Source organism: Brachyhypopomus gauderio, chromosome 9, assembly GCF_052324685.1.
Source record: "Brachyhypopomus gauderio isolate BG-103 chromosome 9, BGAUD_0.2, whole genome shotgun sequence".
NCBI lineage: Eukaryota > Metazoa > Chordata > Actinopteri > Gymnotiformes > Hypopomidae > Brachyhypopomus > Brachyhypopomus gauderio.
The window spans coordinates 16,770,458-16,791,447 of NC_135219.1; the positions used below are offsets into that span (position 1 = coordinate 16,770,458).

The following is a 20,990-nucleotide window of genomic DNA, read 5'->3' on the forward strand; positions in this document are numbered from 1 at the left end:
CTAGTGTTTACAGAGAATGGTCCGAAAAAGAGAAAATATCCAGTGAGCGACAGTTCTGTGGGAACTAATGCGTTGTTGATGCCATAGATCAGAGGAGAATGGCCAGACTGGTTCGAGCTGGTAAAACCAAGTACCCATCGCTGCAGAATCAAAAGTCCAGGGGGTGGAGCTGGATCTAGATCCAACTCCTCCCACCATCCATAGTTTCTTTTGGTCGGTCCAGGGGGCGGAGCTGCATCTAATCCAACTCCTCCTACGTGTCGCTTACGTTTTTGGACCAGGAAATATAAATCCAATAAATTCACCCTCAAGACTTTTACCGTTTAAAGATCCAAATGTTCATTAAATGTTATTTAAATAACACAATACACGTTTTTTTAAGTTTACAAGAAAATGTAAAAGTGGACAGGAATAATGATCTGTGATTGCCAACATAATAAAGTACAGTACATTTCTAAAATGTGTACTATTTCATTTTTTTTACCTTTAATAAAAAATATTTTTTTAGTTAGGACGGTACACTTCAGTTGTGCAGAATGGACAGTGGTATTTACTGCAACATGTAGTGCACTGCACAACTGAAAGCGTCTGTCCTTTTTTCAAAACCGTGATATGCATCTATAAATGGATGGAAAAATATAAATAACATGATATTAGTTGTGAAGTTTTTCAGTGAACTGGTTAATGAGGATCATGGCCGTTACATGCACGCACTACTGAATAACCCCGACGGTGGGAGGAGTTAGATCTAGATTCAGCTCCACCCCCTGGACTTTTGCTTCTGCAGCGACGGGTATCTCGGTAAAATGGCAACGGTAACTCAAATAACCAGTTGTTACCACTGAGGCATGCAGAAGAGCATCTCTGAACATGTTGAACCTTGAGGCGGATGGGCTACAGCAGCAGACCACCACACCGGGTGCCACTACTGTCGGCTAAGAACAGGAAACTGAGGCTACAATTCACACGGTTCAGGCTGGTGGTGGTGCAGTGGTGTGGGTGATATTTTCCTGACCCACATTGGGTCAATTAGTACCAGTTGAGCATTGTGTGAACACCACAGTCTACTTGAGTATTATTGCTGACCATGTCCATCCCTTTATGACCACAGTGTTCCCATCATCTGATGGTGCGTTATCCTACTGTAAGTAGCCATGTCAAAGCGCGAATCATCTCAGACTGGTTTCTTGAACACAACAATGAGTTCACTGTACTTGAATGGCCTCCACAATCATTAGAGCACCTTTGGAACGGGAGATTCACATCATGGATGTGCAGCCGACAAATCTGCAGCAACTGTGTGATGTTATCATGTCAATATGGACCAGATTCTCTGAGGAATGTTTCCAGTACCTTGTTGAATCTATGACACGAAGGATTAAGGCAGTTCTGAAGGCAAAAGGGGGTCCAACCCAAGGTGTACCTAATAAAGTGGCTGGTGAGTGTATGTTTATCCATAAAATGTCAGCTTTGGCCTTTGGCCTCTTATTGTTGCCTAATAAGAGGGAGCACCGGAGCACTTTTAAATGTTTGCCTCTTATAAGCTTCACCTATGAGTTTGGTCATATATTTGGTCACCTGCTGTTTGGTCATATCAGAACTAGGTGAGGCCTAGCAGAAGCTCTTCCACAGCCAGTGTTTGCTGGCAGCCTATGGGACGTAATGGCATAAGGATGAAACCTTAAGAAATTATCTTGTGTGTAATGGTGAACAGATACTCCAGGCCAATGGTGATTAGACGTAATAGACACGACTAATCTTCCAAACAGGAGGATCGGGTCTAAGTGCAGCTCCTGGAGGCCTTGATTCCCCAGTTCCGCTGAACGTCTACTGAACGTAGTTGCAGACATGTCAGACGTTCTCCGGTTTGGTGTGGAGAGCATTTGAGATGCAGATCTGTCGTTGTCTTCAGGTGAATCGAACGACCACCGTGTCCTGCTGAGATCTCCTTAATGCTTGGTGCACACAGCCTGCCTGTCTGGCCTCCTTCAGTTGCAGAGAAGGTCCAGTGCCAGCCACGCTCACACTTTAACCGCACAGCTCTGCCAAATCCTGACACCATGACACGTGGTGCTTAGCCACATCAGTTCATCGGTCAGAAGCCTCTGGACCTTCTCACAGCTCGGTGTTTATACGCGCATGTATTTGAATTCTGTTAAGACTTCACAAACATGGCCGTGTAAGCGGAGACGCTCCCGTTTTGTCAGCAGTCTTGTCTTCGGTTGCTCATCTCTGCTGAACCCGGGCAGCTGTTTACGGAGCGACGAACGTTTGTTATTGAGGCCGGGCGTTGGAGAGGCAGAGTAGCCTCCAGCGTTGGCCCTCGGTCTTTCACTGCCCACTCCTCTACACACAAACGGGCCTCTTGCAGCAAGAGCTGCGTAACTGGGAGAGCAGGCTTCTTCAGCACACGTCATCCATCCATCCATCCATTCTTTCTTTTATGAGTTATTTTATCGATCAGTTTTCATCCCGGTAAGGGTGCCACGAACGGACAGATGCAAAACACCATTTTGAAATCTAAAATTAGTCAGTCCTCACCTGCGTAGGTGGCTGGCACGTCTTGGACGTGCAGTAGACTCGACCAGCTATGTACACGCTGTACGCACATGCTGGCGGCGCTCTAAATGGCCGCGCGGAGCGTGACGAAGCCACACTCCTCAGGTGGTGAGAACGGGGACCGTCGAGCTCGTGCGGTCGCCCGGCCGCACACGCTTCCACAGGGGAAAGTCTCAGCGGTCCGAGTTACTTTGTATGTGCTCGACTGAGCCACAGCGTGTCACGTATAGAATACAGCAGCAGCACAGAGCAAAGAATGTGCGTCTCCACGAAGTAACACGGTTCACTTTTAGACGATTGGGCTATAGGCCACCAGGCCTTTTCAGGTCAGCTAATAATAACTGTGAAGCTAATTGACTGATGCCTTGTGTAATTCTGCTGTTTCCAGCGGTTTCTTGATATTCATAACTTGTTTTGAAAACGGGGCAGGTGATGTCAGGATATTGTGTGCTTGAGTGGGTGGGTGTGTGGAGGTTTCTCTGGAATCTCTGCATCTTTTACTACAGTACACTGTAGTTAATCCCTGGAATATATATATATATTCTCTCTCTCTCTCTCTCTCTCTCTCTCTCTCTCTCTCTCTCTCTCTCTCTCTCTCTCTCTCTCTCTCTGTGTGTCTGTCTCTCTCTCTCTGTGTCTGTCTCTCTCTCTCTGTGTCTGTGTCTCTCTCTCTGTGTCTCTCTCTCTGTGTCTGTGTCTCTCTCTCTGTGTCTGTGTCTCTCTCTGTGTCTGTGTCTCTCTCTGTGTCTGTCTGTCAGTATACGCTGTGTTTGCACAAGCAGTATTTACATGAACATTAAAAGCCTCCACACACCGCTACACTTATATTTAAGACCTCAAAGATGTCTAATTGGCCCAGTTTAATGGCTGACTCCCACATATATTGGGTTTTTCATTGTATATAGTAAAGTTAATAAAATCTTTTTATAGCTGCCCACGCTATCAGCTAGCTGGCTCTTGACCGTAGATGGTGTGATTGGGTAAGGAGGGAGGTTTATGGGGCTGCGCTGAAGCGCCCTCTGCCCTTTGCCCTCTGCCCTCCGTCCTGCAGAGGCCGTGTCGCGTAGGCCAAACGGTGGTTTCTGCTGCTGCTGGGGACACGACATGCGACTGGATCACTTCACCGTGCCCTGGCGTTTATTACACTGCAGCTTCCGATGTTTGTTTTGGTCTTGGCGTTTGTTTACTGCTCAGCACAAGCCCATTTCTGACTCTGTAGGCATGAAGGAGTTTTGTAGCCAAATCCACAGTTTCTGCCATCCCAGCTCCGTGTGTCTACACCATACAGGATTCCCTTTGTCTACGACAGTTGTTGATCACCATCAAAATCCCTTTTGCAGAAGATCTTGCTGTGCAACCAGAAGATGGGATGAAGATGGATCTCTATCAGGATCTATTTTGACGGTGATCCGTCTTGATCCGTCTTCTGGCCCCACAGCAGGATCTGACACAGACTTCCAGGGTTTCATTTAATTATGAAAATAACGCCACTTAGAGCAGCCTTTGGATTCATGAACCACTCACCTTTGGATTCATGCTGTACTGTATTCATTTGTTTTTACAGTAGGGAATGAAAGTCTGACATTAAGAGAATTAAGACCACGACACTATAGAATGTAATGATGTTGTTAATTAATGGGGAAGCTTGTTGTTGTTGTTTGGGGGGGGGGGGGGGGGGGGGGGTTATGTATTTTTTATTTTTATTTATTTTTATTTTTTTTATAAAAAAAAAAAATTTTATAAGAAATGCCTCTTTGCTAACAGGATGACTAGCAGGATGGCACAATTACGACACAGTCATTATTTCTACACATCAAGCCAACTGCACTTATGCCCTTCTTACTTCATGGGTAAAATGCGTGCGTGTGAGCGAGCGAGCGATGTCGAGGTCTCTGTTCTTGGATGGTTGGAGCACATTGATGCTCCCTTCACAGATACAGCAGGCCATACAGCCTCAGTAGTGATTCTCTCTCGCTCTTTCTCTCTCTCTATTCTTTCTATTCGCTCTCTATTCTTTCACTCACTCCACGTCTAATTTCGTCTACCTATAGTGTCCGTGTGTGTTTCTGTAGGACTTATGTAAGATGTTGACGGCGAGGCAGTCAGAGTAATAATGTGTGGAGCTTCTGTGCTGCCCTGGGTCTCAGGGTAAGAATACGACTGCAGCTGCTCACGGTGGTATTGGCTGGTAGGAAACGGGTATCACCCCCATATGATACTCGTGTTCACATGTTCTACATGTAGTTGTACTGCAACCAGTGCTGTCTTCTGTTAAGCTGCCTGACCAGAACTACCAGCGGTGTAGATGGGACCAGCGTGGCGTTGGTGTAGATATGCAGCGTTGGATTTTCTCTGTTATCTGTGACCTTAGCTAAACGAGAGACTACAGAAAAGCAGAATAGTAAAAAATGGAGATCTGTATTGTCAGGAAATCCACAAGCCAAACCCTCTCGAATATGTCTGCACTGATTGGTTTGTTCCCATTGCTAGAGTTTTTTTTTTTTTTTTTTTTTTTCTGTTTCAAGAAATGTAGACAAAAAAAGAATTAGTTTTGCTTACGATGCATAAAGGTTCACAGGTTTATCAGATATACAGACATCCGGCCCCATAAGAGCAAGAGTGGTTAGCAGAATATTTCTCAGATGGTGTGAAGAAGAAACTTCGAAGGAGCAAACAAAACTTGGGCAGGTTCTGTATGAACTACACGTGACTGGAATCATGAATACTTAGTTAGGAATTTAACTCTTATCATGCAGCATTAGCAGGATGTTTCCTTGGGTAACGTTCTAGTTTACCGACAGCCAGCACTCAAAAACAAGCGAGGGCATGTTCTGCAGGAACGTGTGCCTTCATTCACACTCCAGACCAAAAAGTGATCTGCTGGGCCCAGTTTCTGCAACAGTGCGAACAGGCAAAAAAAAAAAAACCCGCAGCGTGCGCGTGGCCGAGAAGGCACAGCTGGCACGTGCGACGGGCATTAATCAGGACCGCGGTGACGCAGAGGAAGAGCGTTTCGCAACCACCTCACTCATCAGTCTTTCGCCCCTCTGCAACACAGCCAGCTGCATTCCTCTGGCTTCCCCGGTGTGGGCGGGGTATCAGTGGGGTATCGGCGGGGTATCGGCGGGGCAGCAGTGGTTCACGTCTCTGCTACTCCTCTGACCTCCCCCGGCAGCTACTGAGGCTTCTGATCAGAACGCTCTCACCTGTCCACACAAGTCAGCGCGCTGTTGTGTTTGCGCACAAAACAACGCATCACGAGCGGAGGTCCAGGAAACCGTCCACTGCTGAAGCCACTGTGCTGTTGTTTTACAGTAAGGCCGGAGTGCTTTATATTTATATAAGCGGGCCAGGGGTGGTTCTATGGTTACAATCTTCCAAGGCCAGAGCATGTCACTCTGAGAAATGCATCACTTCGAATGTTGCCATGGATTAGAGTGTTGCGTAACGGCTGGCGCGTGACCTTCTGAGAACGACAACGCGAGTCTCGCCATGAGAACCACCGAGACAGTAAGACCCATGTGGCCCACATGGGGATAAAATATCGGGCAGAAGGTTTTTCTTTCCCTGAAGCTGTTGTCGTGTCTATATATCCCGTAAGATTCTTTGTGGGCCGCAGCATTACGTTTGCACACGCAGCTGGAGAAATAATCCAGCTTTTAACAAAATGTATTGAACAAAAACACGACATGCAGAGTTTGTAACATCGGTTATGTTCATTTGAGCGATGTTGGACCTCAGACACATTGTTGTGATGAGCAGGACACGTGTGCAGAGATGTTCAAGGTTTATTAAGGGCACGTCCATTATCGTTAATCTCCGCACAGCTCGTGGTTGTGTAGCCAAAATGAAGCCCAAGACATAACAAAGGCCAAAGCATAGTGATACAAAGAACCAATATAGAAACATTAGAGTACAGAGAATAACAACTGCACAGTGACCAACAGGAAAGACGGGGACTCACGGGGTGGAAACACGTTGGTAGATGAAGTGAAAACAAGATCGATGTAGTGCTGGGAAAGGGGGAAAACCATGACAGACCCCCCCCCCCCCCCCCCCCCCCAAAGAAAAGGCAAATTGGGCCCTGTTTGTGGGGGCTAGTTGGAGCAGAGTCTGGGACATGAACTGTTAAAGGGCAGACCGGCAGGGCAGGTGACGGAGCAGAAGCCCCATGTCCTGTGGTGCTGGTGAGGAACACCAGCCATGATTTGAGCAGGATCCAGTGGTTAAGACGGAACAAGAGTATGAACCAGACCTGGAATGGCTGACGACACAGGAACAGGATCAGTAGGATCAGAAGCCCGATTTTGGTTGATCCAGGAACAGGCACCAGGATCTTCTACTGTATCTACACGGTCCTCCTTGGCGACCTCGCAGATGTAGGGCATTGCGACATCACTCTCTGGAATTACAGCCCTACTCCCCTGAGCCGGAGCAGCAGAAGTGGCACCTTCTTGGGAGCAGGCCAGGCAGCAGGCAGTGGTCTTCACACCAGACATCCATGGAAATTCTTCCCCCCCTGGAGATCAGGGCCAGGACCACGTGCAGCAGAGTGGAAACGGCCAAGACCATGAGAGAGAGAAGACCAGAGAGAGAAGGATCAGGTCTTCACTCCTGGTGCAGGAGCAAGAGGAACAAGAACCGAGAAGCCTTCCCAGCTTTCTCATCCAGTTCTCCACGAGACCAGTCACCAGCCTCCCCAGTAAAGTCTCATGCTGAATGCTCCATAAAATGGCGCCGGCACCGAAGAGCATCTCTGGGCGTGTACGATGGCGGCTGTCATTTGAGAAGAGTGCCCGCGTCCACGGCTGTGCTCTCTCCGGACAGACGGTGCCGAAACTGGCTTAACTCGCTCCAAAGATCGAGTCCCACCGTCCCACTGCCTCAGACTGCTTACGTTTAACTTTGTCAAACTGCATCTTTTTTTTTAATTTTTTTTTTAGTTCAAATTTGGTGTGTTAATATTAAAAAAGATAATTGTGCCTCATTTTAACAGCATGATCAAGCAAGTAAACGGGCATTTCAGTTTCAGTCATCGTGTAATTAGCATTGTCTGCTAGCTGGTCTGCGCAAAGTCGTTACTTTCCATTTACTGAAGCAGCGTTTTTCAAGTGAGGCCATTTAACGTTTTCGCTAAGATGCGTAAGAGCGCGCGTAACAGCGGGGAGGAGGCGCTCGGAGTCCGAGACGCTGGTGAGCGAGCTGAGGGATGTTACGTGCCGGCAGGAGTTCCTGTGGTTCAATAGCTCGCTGCTAGAAGTGGAGAGAGTGCACGGGTGAACATAAATAATAAGCACAGAGAGCGTGGGTTGCATCTGGGGATATTATTATTATTATATGAAACCTTTACGCTCGGAGCAGCTGTGTCTGACATCTCCACAGTGCTGACCCGCTCCACTGGAACACGTGACTAGTTTATTTCATTTGCTTGTAGCAATCAAAACCATATGTGATTATAGAAGAAATTACGTATGTTTAGATCTTGATTATTTAGATATATAGATCTTGATTATTTAGATAACCAGTTTTGAATCAGTTCTGTTACCTTGACTGGGAAAATGCTGTCTGCTGTCATGTCAAAACTAGTTTCTCATCTGTTGTTTGTGGAGGGAAAGAAAAGAGCAAACGAAGTGTGTGTGTGTGTGTGTGTGTGTGTGTGTGTGTGTGTGTGTGTGTGTGCGAGCGCGCTTACAGCGGAAGTCAGTAGTAGATGTCTTACCTGACCACACAGACAGTCCTGTAACTAACTCGGTCAGTAGTGAAATCATCTCGTCTGACCAGTTTAGTGGCGTAACAATGAAAGGCGTGCCACGCCAAACGCTTTAATGTCCAGTGCTGTCTGCTCCGCATAGTTCAGCACTGCGGGAAGCAGGAAAAGTAGGAGAAACGTTCTTTAAATAATATGAAGTGAAAATGAATTAACTCGAAACATTAATTATCATTGAGCATTTCTTTTATTTATTTTATTTCCCGTAACGCCTGTCTGCAGGTGTCTTCCTTTAACTCTTTCAGCTCTCTCAGTCTCTCAACCACGCGTGTGTTTGTGTTTCAGATGCTCCGTCTACAGAGCAGCAGGATTTGTTCGTCCAGAAGTTGCAGCAGTGCTGCGTGCTCTTCGACTTCCTGGACTCGGTCATCGACCTGAAGAGTAAGGAGGTGAAGCGCGCCACGCTCAACGAGCTCGTGGACTACGTGTCCACCAATCGGGGCGTGCTGGTGGACTCCGCCTACCCTGACATCATCCACATGGTCAGCATGGTCGTCTGTGTCGTTGTCGTTAATGTTTTGCCGTTGTGCTCTCTGCTGTCAACACGGTTTCTTGGAGTCAAATCGGTTCACGTGCAGCAAGCTTACCAGGCAGAGTGTCAGTTGCGTGTTCTTAATCCTAATAGGTCATTACGTCCTGCGTGGTGGAAACTCGCAGTGATCTGGGTCATGGAGGCCTTTCCTTCTGCATAGTCTGCCCAATATCGGGCATTTACAACTTACATTAGCGTTGCCCTCTCCAATCAGAAAGTTGTGGCATGGCCCCTCCCACACACATTTAATTAAACACTGCAGTCCTGGTCCCTCACCAGAACGTGGTGGAACAAGCCTGTCTATAGTGAGCAAAAGCTAAACGTGTTCTATGTGATTCTGTCGGAGTTTGCCTTGCAAACATGCAACTTTGAATGCTCTGATTTGTGCGAGTTCCAGACGGTTGCACCTTGCAACATCATGAATGAATGGTGAATGTGTGAGAACAGGTTGGGTCAGGCTGTGTGCTGACGCTGTGACTCCAACACCTCTGGCTGGCACCATTATTCTCCAGCTCTACTGTAGCAGACTGCAAATCTAAGACAGTAGGCTGTCAACCAAGCATGCTCATAGGACCAAAATCACAACCAGAGTGGTATTTTGTCATTGTTTGAAGCTTTGCCCATTTAAAATAATACTATATTGTTTATCATGTAAACATTTTTAATGTTTCAGTTTTTCCTTGGCCTCTGAAGCATCTGCATATTTAATTTGCAGTAATAATTTGAAACGATTTGCAAACGTACATCAAGTAGGAACCCTGCATATCTCTCGCCCCCGAGATCTCGGGAGACGAACGCGAGACTACACTAAATCCTTATTTGTGATTCGAGACCTTGGTGGCAGGGTCGTTTGTCAGCTGAGGGAAATACGAGTCTCTCGCAGACCACTTGGTTAATCTGTAGCTGTCATGGCAACATTTTTCAAGGTGAGTCCAGGAAGCTTGAAGAAGGATCTTCACAAAGAAGGGCTTCTCAGTACCCGACATCCTGTTCAACTGCTGCACAAATTAGTCAGAAATCACGGCAGGGATTCCAGACCACCAGATATAATGGTGTGTGTGTGTGTGTGTGTGTGTGTGTGTGTGTGTAATATTAGATAATGGAAGTTAATGTTATTTTTTATTTGACAGATAAAAAAAAGATATATATGAAACATATATTAGTTGTGCAAGTTTTATTAGAAATGTGTATGATGGCAAAAGACAAGGCCAGTCAGTACAGGATAAGAGACCTCTCCTTTGGCATTGTAATTCACGCCATGGGTTTGCAGAGGAACCATTTGGAGGAGATGGACGCACTAGAAGAACCAGCACCTTCACCCTGAGGTGCAGGCCCATTCTTGCAGATCATCAAGAAGCTCAAGTGATGTGCAGTTGATGTGCCAGTGTTGTAGAAGAACAAAATAACTCGCCTGCTCTGCTCCGACATTTTCCCAGGATTCCCAGGACACTGGCGAGATTCGTGACCTCGATACGAGAGCGGTTCTGTTCTTTATTAAACTGCATGTCTTAAATTTAAAACACAGACTCCATCACACGTCGTGGAAAATGGCCTGGGCTTCGTCAAAGCACTGAACACTACACACAGAAACTAGGTGATGCTTTGTCGAGCAACAGCGCCTGACCTTGTCTGGCCTCTTGGGTTCAGATACAAACCCCCCCAAAAACACTGGAGTGTCACTGAAATGTTCTGTACCGGTAGCCTTTCTTGGGCTGTGTTTGTGTGTCCGTGCGAGGGTGTTAAGAGTGTGTTCTCTCACAAAGCAGTGTTCTAAGAGATTTGGTACAATTTGCTTGAAAACTACGGTGGCTCAAAGATTCAGACTGTTCTCCAAACAGTTTGTTTCCTGTCAGGGAAAGGTGCTAATGAGTGAGAGTATTCCACTGCACCCGTGCAAATATCTCGGATGCAGCTATGAGCTAGGGTTATAAACATTGCCATAATTGGAAATATTTTTAGGTGGCAGCCAAGGATAATTACTACAGCAGCACAGCAGTATGGCCGCTAGTTCAGGCCTGACCGCGCGTCGCCTGTTGCTAGCTGCTTCAGGGTTCATGTAGAAAGGCCCACAGGCAGAAAGTGCCCAACACTCTGTTCAAACGGGCAGGCGCGTTCACCCACGGCATCGCTACCCGAGTTAGCGGCGCTGGAATTTGACGTAAATTTGGTTGTTGAAGCACAACGTATAATCCCTTCTGTTAATGCGTGCTCAGTGTCCTATATTTAATGTGGCGATTCAGTGAAAGCACTTTGGATAGAGAGGAACCATGAGCTAGATTTACTTAATCCTTATTTCCTTCATACTTCAGTTACTCAGAACAGACATTATGAGGAGGCCAATAATGTGAATAATGGCCTTAGTGAATGGTCTCATGTTGAATTTTACAGCTCTGAATCCATCAGCTGATAAATCGGTTACCCTTAAACATCTGTTTGCACATGAAGATGTATCGTCTCTGGCTATTGAGGACCAGATTTGCGTCACTTTTGTGCTGTAGATTGCTCTCATTAGAACATGCCGACAGGAAGTCCAAGAGAGATGGTGGCACACTACCAGAAACACACTGCCGTCAATGTCAAACAAATTTGAACGCAAGACATCTCTCTAGAACTGAGTGATAATTTCTGGACCTGCGCTGTAGAGTCAAGCTGGCCCCTCCTGGTGTTGTGCTGGAATGAACCCAAGGGAACATTGTGTAGGACCGAATACACTGTGTGTGGTGACTACCACAGGGTCAGAGCTGCACAGGGACAGGTGGAATCGCCAGTCTGCCCCGCCTTCAAGCAGACGCCCACCAATCAGGGTCACAAGCCGCAGTTTGTGCCAAGAGCTGCTACGTTTGTGTCCTTCACATTTGTTGAATTTTTTTGTTTTGCACTTTACACTCACCCACATGCCATATGTGTGTCCTACGTGTGCATCGTTGCGATTGAGAAATCCCAGCGACTTAAACCAGTTGCAATGTCTCCTCTGCCTGGTGTGAGTGAACGAAGGCCCCTCGGCTATCTGCACAGAAGTCAAAGACCGGACATTGATCTATTTAATTTCTAGTACAAATGGATTTTAAGAGTTATTCATTTTAAACCAGGAAAAACAAACACAAAAAGCACAAGCCTCCAACAATAAGGATATCGTCAAAAAATTAATTCTGTATTTACTTTTTTGAACCCTGTTATTTTATATCTTGCCCTTTGCTGATCATAAAATCAGTGAGTTACAGCGGTGTCTTGCCAGCCTAAGATATTCCTAAATGTGTACTGACATTTTTACCCTTCAAAGATAGCTTAGCATTCATGCAAGCAACTACCCAAATATTACGTGTCGTCCTGTGTACCTAAAATAGCAAAAACAGATAATTCAAAGAAGACTGGATTATTTTAGTTGACATTTAAAATATGTATACTGGTCCCGCTCCAAAGACCTGATGCGTATATTGCGTGCACAACATTTCGCAGGAATCAGTTGATTTATTTACTTGTTTTGACACTTTGGGGGAGGAGCTTCTGTCCTTGCCGCTAACGCCACTCATGTACGTCGTTCCCAGGTTGGCACCAACCTATTCCGAACACTGCCGCCCAGCGAGAACCCAGATTTCGACCCAGAAGAAGACGAGCCTTCTCTGGAGGCCTCATGGCCACACATGCAGGTACGGAGCCCTGGACTGTGCTGGGCCTCTAGGGTAAGGGCCCTATGGAAATGAGCCCAGGAGCTGAATGAGGAAACACCCTTCTGAATAATTCATGACCAGTTTTCACCTGTAACTGGGGAGGGAGTCTTGAATTAATCTTGCTCGGTGACAGCTGGTATGCCTTATTAATTCCACCATGTTTACTTTGAATAACGCTTAACTGTGTATTCTACCTGCTTGCTATTGAGACTCCAGGTTTCAGTTGTAATTTCATAGCTGTAGTGGAGGTGGTTGTAGTTTGACTGTTTTGCTTGTTTGTTTTTATAATTGTTTATTGTTGTCTTTATTTACTTGCAGCTGGTGTATGAGTTTTTACTCCGTTTCCTGGAAAACCCGGATTTCCAGCCAAGCACTGCCAAGCGTTTCATCGATCAGAAGTTTGTGTTGCAGGTGTGTGTGTGTGTGTGTGTGTGTGGGTGTGTGTGTGTGTATATTCACCTACTGCAGATCCCAAAGTGAGCAAACTTCTCAATCTTTGCTTACTTTGGGAAGTTCTTGAGGACCAGTTCCAAGTCTGAAGCGATTGCTTTATTTTAATTAGATTATTTAGAACTCAATAATCCTTCAGTAACGTTCCATAGGTGGTTTTGTATTGGAATTTTAGTCATGTAGAGCAAAATGCTCTTAGCCAATTCCTGGTCAAAGGATTCAATACACAATCCGTCAGATACGTCTGTACTTGCTGTGGTGACCTTCCATGAACAGAGGTGTTCCTGGATCTTCAAACATTTGGCCTTGGGACCATTAATCCACAGATAGTAAGGAGGTACAAATGTGTCCTCACCTGAAAAATCTTTAACAAGTCATAACTTGTATTGTTGGTATTTGGCAAGCACTATTTTAACACCGTTCTGATATCACCTTTTAAGACCTTTATACACCTCCAGCTCATCTTGTTTATTAAGAGATCATAATGCCTAAGAATATTGAGGACAGTTGACTCATGACTGCATTCTCCCTCAAGCACACGTTGACCATTGCTTCCTGTACATTCATCTAATCTTCATTTTTGTCGAACTATTACGTGATTCACAAATTCCATCCAAACATGGACAGGGACAGCGTGTCCAGTCCAGTGTGGGCCTGCCTGTCCTCTGTCCTCTGTCCTCTGGTCTCCACTGGGAGTGTACGCCTGGTTGGAACGAGGCAAGGGCAGAGCTGAAGGTGACGAAAACCAGTTTCCATGATGTGGACGTTTCCCGCCAGGCCTTTAAATAACACACTGCTGTTTCCTGTGCAGGAAGAGGAGAGGATTGTGTGTGTGTGTTGGTGGGGTGTGTGTGAGTGAGTTAAAGGTAGGTAAAGTATAACAATGCTAGGGAAATAGTTTTAAACAGTAGCTCTAAATGAGACCAAGGTGGTGTACTGCGTGGTCTGTTTTTGTTGAATTTCATGGATTTAGTGAATTTCATGGACCCAAGACCCACTTCGAGTGTAGGGATTGATTAGTCAAGCAGTTTATTTTTCATTTGTAAGAGCGAAGGCATAAAAAAAAAATGGCTGGTGAGTTTGTAGGCTGTAGATATTTGGGATGAGTTTGATGGTGAGCACATGGGTCACAAGCCTGACAGGATGCATGCTGGGAACTGGACCAGTGAAGAGCGAGTGCACACCAGGCTGCTCTGATTTCCACGTCTCGCTGCACCAGGGAGCCGTCCTGCGAGAGCAGCGCTACAGGAACAGTTTCCTGTCGGATTCTCTAGAGAACGTCGACATGCAACACTGAGACGAAGGGTTGCAAATGCCTTAATGGGACAGATGGTTCACCAGTTTTGGTCTTACTGGTCCTGGAAATACGGAAGTAACTTAATGTTTTGTCTCTCTCACACACACTCACTCACCCCCCCCCCCTCTCTCTCTCTCTCTCTCTCTCTCTCTCTCTCTCTCTCTCTCTCTCTCTCTCTCTCTCTCTCTCAGCTGTTGGATCTCTTTGACAGTGAAGACCCACGGGAGAGAGACTTCCTGAAAACTATCCTACATCGCATCTATGGAAAATTTCTGGGCTTGCGTGCCTTCATCCGCAAACAAATAAACAACATCTTCTTACGGTAATAATATACGCTACAATAACAAATTAGCTAAGCTCAAACTCCCCCACCTTCAGGCACAGTGAATAAATGTGGGGGTTCCCATCTAAACACAAGTTCGGGACATTGCTCGTGGCTTCCGCATTAAATTTTTAGTAAATGTACAAATGCAGTACTATATCTCTGCATTGAACTTATGGGGTAAGTTCATGGCCTCCAAAGGCTTTGGGGCCTTTGGCACCAGAGGTCACATGACCCATGGCCACAACACCCTTCAGCCAATCAGCCGGGGAGCGTGTGCGTCCACACCATGCCAGGGTCTCTGATGCTGAGCTCACAGAGCGCCGGCGTGTTCACACACCGAGTGTGAGCTGAGCGTTGTCTGTGCGTTTGTACTGGAGAAGCATGACGCTGAGCTCCATATTTCAATGATTATGTATATTCATCTCTCTCTCTCTCTCTCTCTCTCTCTCTCTCTCTCTCTCTCTCTCTCTCTCTCTCTCTCTCTCTCTCTCTCTCTCTCTCTCTCTCTCTCTCTCTCTCTCTTCTCTCTCTCTCTCTCTCCTCTCCTCTCTCTCCTCTCTCCTCTCTCTCTCTCCTCTCTCTCTCTGCGCATTGTGTGGCCTGCAATCGCATTCATGTCTGCGTTGCTGTGCCCACCCGGACCATCTGTTGCAGGGTTGAAAATAGCAGCATGTTTGAGGGTTCTGTCATTATGAGTGGGCACAGCAATGCAGAGGCTCCATACTACCCCCCACCCCCTTGCCCAAAATAGCCCCCTCCCCCAAAGACTCACCCCTCTGCCCAAAATAGCCCCTCCCCCAAAGACACCACCCTCACCCCTTTGTCCAAAATGGCCCCTCCCCCGAAGACACCACCCTCACCCCTCTGCCCAAAATAGCCTCTCCCCCAAAGACACCACCCTCACCCCTTTGTCCAAAATGGCCCCTCCCCCCAAAGACACCACCCTCTCACCCCTCTGTCCAAAATAGCCCCTCCCCCAAAGACACCACCCTCACCCCTCTGTCCAAAACAGTCCCAAACTGTTAGTACCCTTAAGCTAGGTTTATACTTGACGCGTCGTGACCGGCGTGAGGGTCCGTGCGCCGGAAATTACGTAATCGCGGTGGCTCCGCCGCTGTCGCTTTGCGAGGTCGTGCACCTCTCGAATTTTGTAACTTCAGCACAATAAACAAAGTTATGTTTTCCGGGTTCATACACCTGGAATTCAAGCACTTGTGCGTCACTTTCAAGGTTCATTTCAATATTTTCCAGCACGGTTAAATTTAATTAAGTTAAATATTTATACATATACTCGAAATTATTTGCTTTTTATCACATTATTTAATGGTTGTTTATTTTCAAAACGCCCAATCTTAACGTCTTCACGTTCTCTCATGTTTCATCCTGGAATTACAAGAGGCTCGTATTTGTTAATGTAATACATGAAAACTGTTCAGTCAGACAGATATTTGTTGTGAAACGAAGTAGTTACAATTTCAAGCATTTTCAAGTACTTTAGCCTAAATTCCAGCACTTTTCGAAACTGGAACACAATGCAACATTATAATTGGTCAGGTTCCTTCCCCTGTTTTTGAGGTGTTTCTTTATACTACCACATATCGTTACAGAGAACACTGCAAAGAATGAGACGTGCCAAGTATAAACGCCTCCGCTGTTCGCGCGAAGTGTGCGGTGTCTCGCGCTACGGTCACTCGCGAAAGTATAGGGTGCTAAAGGGTGCTCCACCCAGGGGTGGTCCTTTTAATTCGGTCACTCATTCAAATGTTTGTCATTGTGCCATTTCAGAGCGTGAGTAAGTGTAGAAGCCCTGTGGTTTGGCACTAAGAGAGCTTCTCCTCCCCAGGTTCATTTATGAGACGGAGCACTTCAACGGCGTGGCCGAGCTCCTGGAGATCCTGGGCAGGTGAGCGCACCACGCTGCTGTGGCCCGTCGGCCTCTGGATCCAGCGCTTCGGCTCCCTTTAGACCGCACACCACACGTCTTTCATCATGTCTTTTATATCGTGAATCTCGTATACTAACACATAACATGGATGCTCTATGAAACCATTTAAAAAAAATTTTGAGGAAGGAATCATTTTATTATTATTATTTCAGAAAAAAGTGTCAGAAGTAAGCCTTTACATCAAAATGAACAGCCCCAATGCCTAAGACAGTACTTTAAAAAGGGTTGAACAACCTGCCATTACATCTGACTTCATCCTGTATCTGAATTCTTTGAATGGTGTGGTCTTGAATTTAACCAAACTGCTCAGATGTACAGCATATACGGTTTTAAGTCACAGAATCAGAGGAAGCTTTGTCGAACCGATGACCTCTGACCCCAGTATTTAACAAAAGCTTGCTAGGTTTCCTGTTTATAGAAAGTCCAACTTACCACTCCTACTATTGATACTCCGATGTCTCCTTTTCCTGCCAGTGTAGCTTTCTTTTTGTGTACCTCTGTTCTGTAAACGGGTAATTTTAGATCAATCATGTGTTCACGCTTTCCACTAACGAATCATTAATTATTAAATTCCATTTTAATAATTCATTAATATGGACTATTATTTATTCATATCTTGTTAGTTATAGAAATGCCATTGGCAAACGTGGTTGCCACTGACAACCTAGATGGCTACAGAGCAGTGATTACGCCACACGTTCCTCGAACCTTTACATATCAGCTGTGCTGCGGGCGTAGATGCAGATTCGAGACTGTTCTCCAGCAGTGCTGTGGGTGGGAGCGCCACGGTGCCGAGGGCCCGTGGTCAGCCCGCCAGGGCCATGGCTCCTACAGCGTCCCTGGGGTCCAGGGGAACATCTAAGAGCCAGTGACTGGTCTGTCTGGGGGGATGTTTTAAATGTCTCTGCTCCGACGCAGCATCATCAATGGGTTTGCTCTGCCGCTGAAGGCCGAACACAAGCAGTTTCTGATGAAGGTGCTAATTCCCATGCACACCACCAGGGGGCTGGCCCTGTTCCACGCACAGGTACTACTACCATACACACACACACCCACAGAAGCTTGCACACTATACACATTTAGCAGTTCTGTGGTATGATTTTCAAAAAAATTACATTCAGCTCTGATGGCTCTGACTTTCCTACTCGGTGGTCAGTGTGAGACCCATGATAAATGATGAAAGGAGTTCGTCTAGGCAGTCCTTCCGTTTTTCAGTTTTCTGAGGTACGGAAAGATTGTGTGTGTGTCTGCACATGCCCAGGTGAGCGTGTTTCTGTGCTGGTCCTATGCAGAGAACAGCACAAAAATTAAATAAATAAAAAATAGCAAGGAACAGCAGGGAGTCAAGATGTCTGCCTTTTAAAGCCTCCTGTAATTGACTTTATTTCATTCCCCTTTCACACCAGTAACCCAGCAGGCAAGTAAATCCATTTTAGAAAATTTCACCTTCCAGAAAAAGTGCAGTGATTGACAGATATTGGCTGCATTTGCAAACATCTGCAGTGTGTCGGTGTGAAGAGAGGGCTGAGCGTGCGCGCGCACACACACACCCACACACACCACAGACACAAACCTCTGCCACGCTTGGGAATATGGAGGAGACAATCACATTAACTAAGACACTGTCCACAAGGATTGTCAGTCTGCCAGTGCTTGAATCTGATGTTTGGACAGCAGTGCCATCTAGTGGTTTGTTTGCAGTTTTGGTAAGGAAAGCCTAATTTATCAAGGGCTGTCTGCTCTGGTATTTGCTGGTGGGCTGCGCTCAGAATCTGAAATGTTGAGGTGTTAGTTGAATCATGTTAGTTGAGGTGGATTCTAGTGATCTGTTGCAATCTCAAAAAAAATGTAATAAATGATTCTTCTAAGGTACAAACCAGGGGCTTGCTCAGGGGTTCCTATAGCTCTGTAACGTGAAAGTCATCCTTCATGTTTATGCATTTTTTAGTACATTTTTCAGTTATTCAGTGTACATCAATGTATAAAAATAACAAACAATTGTGTTTTAAAAAAGAAAAAAAGGTAGACTATTTTTTAAACACAATTTTAGTGTCAGATAATTAGGTTGTTTGTGTAATTTGCATGTCCATGAGAACAGTAACACAGTTAAGTTTGAATCCTGCTGCATATGAATCTGCTGATTTTGTGTGCAAACATTGTTACTGTAATATTCAGGATATTACTCATTCGAGATACAAAGTATTTTTTTTATTAATATTCTCATATATTCTCAATATAAGTGACACAAGGTTTTGTATCTGTGTAGCACAGTCACACATTATAAAGCAGAACGTCTAACCCTTATGTATTATCATTTGTATTATATGTAGATACATAATTGTTATAGTCATTGCCTCTGGAGACCCGCGGTCTTAAATAAATCCAGATCATTGTTAGACACCTGCTGGGAACGTCTCTCTTCCTGTGAAGTTCTCATGTTGTGTTCCTCTTGTGGTTCTTGCAGCTGGCGTATTGTGTGGTTCAGTTCCTGGAGAAGGACTCCGCCCTCACAGAGCCGGTAGGCCACCACTCCCAGCTCACACTCTTCTGGTGTTTCCCTGGCCCTGATGACGGAGATCCCTCCTCTAGTGGCCGAGCTTTCCCCGCTCCGCCGCACAAGTAGCGATCGGTCAGCTGACTGACCTCTGACCTCGTAAATGAGCTGAGGAGTTGCCCGTGTTGGTGGGCAGCGAGACCTGCCCAGGGTCACTCCAGGAGTCAAGGCTGTGAAATGCTACCCTGAAGCCCTCCACTAACGGGATCACTGTATTAAGTGTGGACCTCTTCCATACTGATCACAGCCCATTTAATATTCCTGTATGTGTTCCTGCAGGTGGTCCGCGGGCTTCTGAAATTCTGGCCCAGGACCTGCAGCCAGAAAGAGGTAAGAAACATAATGCCAGAACGTCACCTAAACAATCCCACGTCCATCAACAGCACTGGCCCAGTACATAGATGTATCGAGCTGGATTTACACTGAGCGATTATTGATACAATTATCGTACCAAAGGTGGTGAGACAGTTTGTGTTTTTCATCTTCAGTTTTTGAACGTGTATTCTGGCCCACTTCATAGCGGATAGTGGATTTAGTGCCTCTGAGACCAGAAGATGGCCTGCAATTATGTTCTAGCAGTGCGAGGCGTGTAGCAGTGCGAGGCGTGTAGCAGTGTAACCCACGCGCCATCCACAAATAGAGAGACGAAAATGAAGTATGTGGAACGTGATCATGTTGGTGTATTTGAGGCAGAAGAGCAAATGCGTTTCTCACGTCTCCTTTTTTGACATAAATAAGCAGCGTAAACATTACAAAAGCAGCATTGTGGGTTTATCGCCTGAAAAGCGTAACCGTATAGTCTGACTTTCCATGAACATTACATCAGTCTCGTGATGGAATTGGTCAACATCTCAGCTGCAGTATCTTGTACTGTGTGTTACAACAAACATGTAAGATGGTTGGAATCACTGGGTGTACTGGGTGCACGTATCCTGTGAGATCACATTTTACATTACCATGTACTGAACTATATTAGGAACAGAAAATATCAATATTCTTCCTTGTCTATAATTCAGTTACTCGTTCAGTTGTTCAGCTCAATCATTTACATTTAAGGCATTTAAGGGACACATTTATCAAAACAAAAAACCGTCCAGTTATTAGCCAAGTACCTTAACCACTGAGCTACTAATGCCTGCTCTCTTACAGTGTTGATCCTGGTTCTCTTGCGTAGGTTATGTTTCTAGGTGAAATCGAGGAGATTCTGGATGTTATTGAGCCTACTCAGTTTAAACAGATCCAGGAGCCATTATTCAAACAAATCTCTAGGTGTGTGTCCAGTCCTCATTTTCAGGTACGGTCAATCAAACATTTACACATTTTCCCATATTTTAACGTTTCTTTTTGTCGTTTTAACTCCCAAATGTGTTGCTTTCTAATTCTGGTATTGTTCTGGATGCTGTTCTGTTACACATGAGCTCGATGATCGTTTCAGTTTAAAACAAATCAGAAATCTTTGTTAAGCGAAGTTTTTTGTTTTACTCTTCTACAGGTTGCAGAACGCTCACTGTACTTCTGGAACAACGAGTACATCCTGAGCCTCATCGAGGAAAACGTCGACAAGATCCTCCCCATCATGTTCGGGAGCCTGTACCGAATCTCCAAGGAGCACTGGAACCAGTACGTATCCCAGTCACGTGTCCTGTTCGTCCTGCTCTGAGCTGCTATGAACTGAGGGGCAGAATGATGCATGACCTGCTTGTGTCTCCTCTCCGTCCTCGGACCCCCGCAGGACCATCGTAGCCCTCGTGTACAACGTGCTGAAAACACTGATGGAGATGAACAGTGTACTGTTTGATGAACTCACAGCTTCCTACAAAGCTGACAGGCAACGGTGAGACTCCTCCCTGAGAATACATCTATAAAAACCTGCTACCTCGACAGTACATATTT

At 45.8% G+C, this 20,990-nt stretch overlaps 1 protein-coding gene across 1 annotated transcript in view; it reads left to right on the forward strand.

Annotated features, from left to right (window-relative positions):
* ppp2r5a (protein phosphatase 2, regulatory subunit B', alpha isoform) overlaps positions 1 to 20,990 on the forward strand; it is a 31,337-nt gene that overhangs the window by 7,069 nt on the left and 3,278 nt on the right. The window contains exons 2-12 of the mRNA XM_077017663.1: positions 8,612 to 8,808; positions 12,404 to 12,505; positions 12,845 to 12,937; positions 14,465 to 14,595; positions 16,442 to 16,501; positions 17,462 to 17,570; positions 19,008 to 19,061; positions 19,377 to 19,427; positions 20,272 to 20,391; positions 20,590 to 20,717; positions 20,830 to 20,931. Of these exons, the coding sequence (XP_076873778.1) occupies positions 8,612 to 8,808; positions 12,404 to 12,505; positions 12,845 to 12,937; positions 14,465 to 14,595; positions 16,442 to 16,501; positions 17,462 to 17,570; positions 19,008 to 19,061; positions 19,377 to 19,427; positions 20,272 to 20,391; positions 20,590 to 20,717; positions 20,830 to 20,931 (1,147 nt within the window). The remainder of the gene's footprint in view (positions 1 to 8,611; positions 8,809 to 12,403; positions 12,506 to 12,844; positions 12,938 to 14,464; positions 14,596 to 16,441; positions 16,502 to 17,461; positions 17,571 to 19,007; positions 19,062 to 19,376; positions 19,428 to 20,271; positions 20,392 to 20,589; positions 20,718 to 20,829; positions 20,932 to 20,990) is intronic.